This window comes from Acyrthosiphon pisum, unplaced genomic scaffold, assembly GCF_005508785.2.
Source record: "Acyrthosiphon pisum isolate AL4f unplaced genomic scaffold, pea_aphid_22Mar2018_4r6ur Scaffold_20960;HRSCAF=22641, whole genome shotgun sequence".
NCBI lineage: Eukaryota > Metazoa > Arthropoda > Insecta > Hemiptera > Aphididae > Acyrthosiphon > Acyrthosiphon pisum.
In genome coordinates, this window is record NW_021770374.1 from 1,343,500 (window position 1) to 1,345,890 (window position 2,391).

The 2,391-nt window shown below is 43.3% G+C and overlaps 1 protein-coding gene across 1 annotated transcript; it reads left to right on the top strand.

The window, feature by feature from the left end:
- LOC103311985 lies at positions 1 to 1,678 on the top strand. The gene is made up of 3 exons (XM_008191914.1): positions 1 to 380; positions 462 to 1,114; positions 1,191 to 1,678. The coding sequence occupies exons 1-3, from the start codon at positions 1 to 3 to the stop codon at positions 1,676 to 1,678; spliced, it is 1,521 nt and encodes a 506-aa protein (XP_008190136.1).
- Positions 1,679 to 2,391: the final 713 nt, after the last annotated feature.

The following is a 2,391-nucleotide window of genomic DNA, read 5'->3' on the forward strand; positions in this document are numbered from 1 at the left end:
ATGTATGCACAAAGAGGCTCGGCCACGTCTCACTCTAGTGTTCCAACTTATGCAATGTGGTCCACATCAATTGTATACATCAAGGATGCTAGTGGTGAACGACAGCGCTGTAGAGCAGTCCTCGATAACGGTGTTCAATTAAACTTTATTACCCAAGCATGCGCCAAAAGGTTGCAGCTGAAGAGTTCTGGTGCTTCCATTACCATCGCTGGTGTTGGTGCCAATCACATGAATGCAAAATGCTTATTGCCAACCACCCTGTCATCTCAATTTGATCAATACGCTACACCTATAACGTTTCATACGTTACCAGTGATTTCAAGCCAACTGCCATCTCATCAAATTAAAATTAATCATATACCTAGCCATGTACTGTCTCAGTTAGCAGATCCTTAATTTAACAAGCCTTGTGAAATCGATTGCCTCATCGGTGTTGACATTTTTTATGAAGTATTTAACAGAGATCGAGTCGCCATATCCGAATCGTTAACTGCTCAAAGCACAAGGCTTGGCTGGGTCATAACTGGTAAAATAAATGACCCTCTGTCACATTCTATGACCGCGCTTACGTCAACAGTCAGCAATCAATCAGGTCTAGCGTTATGTGCAACCAATGTATCAGCACGTCAGCATGAAGAATGTATTGCTGAAGAACACTTCATTTCAACGTCTCAGCGTGATGACATTGAATGGTTCATTGTTCGCTTGCCTCTAAAAGCCAACCCAGAGACCCTGGGCGAGTCAAGAACCATGGCAATGAAACGATTCTTCAATGTGGAACGCCGACTTGCTAGCGATCCTTCATTATCTATAGTATACAAGAAAGAGTACATTGATTTAGGCCACATGCGAATTGCACCTGCAGCTGGCAGCTCACCCACATACTACCTGCCTCATCACGCAGTTGTTAAGACCGAAAGCATAACAACCAAAATTAGGGTAGTCTTTGACGGCTTTGCTCCTGCCAAATCTGGATTATCATTGAACGATATTCTGTGTCGAGGGCCCAAAGTGCAAGCAGACATATTTGAAATCTTATTGAGTTTCCGCACCCATGCCATAGTCCTCACTGCAGATGTAGCTAAAATGTATCGCCAAGTTCTGGTACATCCCAGTGATCAAGACCTACAGCTATACTACCTATCGTGCTAACGCAGCTGAACCGCTAGAAGATTATCAATTATGCACAGTTACCTACGGAACAACATCTGCGTCATTCTTGACCACACGCTGTATAATCCAATTGGCAAATGAAGAAACTGATCCCACTATCAAACGGACACTAGCTGAGGATTTCTATGTAGATGTCCTCATCAGTGGTGCCAACACGGATGATGAATGCTATTTTCTATACAAAGAGCTCGGTTCTCGGTTACAGTCTGCTGGTTGCCCTCTCCGCAAGTGGTGTTCTAATTCAGCACCTCTTATGTCAAGAATTCCAACTGCTTCAACCGATCCCACATACCGGATAATGTTGGTGGATGAGGACACTGTGAGTGCACTGGGTCTAACGTTGCAGCCTAATTCCAACACCTTTCATTTCACAATCAGTAATAGTGAAGCACCATTTCATTCCACCAAACGTGGCTTATTGTCTCATATTAATCTCACTTATGATCCCATTGGATTACTCACACCAGCGTTGATTAAAGGAAACATCTTATTGCAACAACTCTGATCGTTGAAACTTGGCTGGGATTCCATCCTGTCACCAGATTTACAATCGCGCTGGACCGAGTTTTACTCCAGCCTCCAAGTATTGGATCAACTATCAGTCCCTCGTTTAGTTGTCCACGGACTTCGCTCAAAAGTCACCCATCACGGATTCTCTGATACGTCCCAGGAGGCTTATGGTGCATGCATCTATCAACGGTCGGTTGTGTCTGCATCAACGCCCATAATTCAACTATTGGCCTCAAAGACACGGGTCGCTCCCATGCACCCTACCACCATACTGCGCTTAGAATTATGTGGCGCCCTCTTACTAGCTGAGCTAGTGGAAAGTGCTAAGATTGAGATGGCCCGAATTGGTATCAATCTCAATCCTACTGACATTATCCTCTGGACAGATTCCACCATCGTGCTGGGGTGGATAAAAGGATCCGTTCAACTTAAAACATTTGTATCCAATAGAATCGCACAAATTCATGACTTATCTGTTCCTGAACAGTGGAGACATGTTCCCACTTCAGACAACACAGCTTATCTTATGACTCAAAATCTGCTGGGTGAAATTATGTTTTCCCTTTACAGAAATGTAGCCTATTCAAAAATTTTTAATTAACCAACAATAATGCTCAAGTTTTTGGGACTTGATTATGGCTGATGAACATTGTGAAAGTACAGTTGATCTTCCAAGAATCATTTTCCATTTCAGCTAAACCAGATACA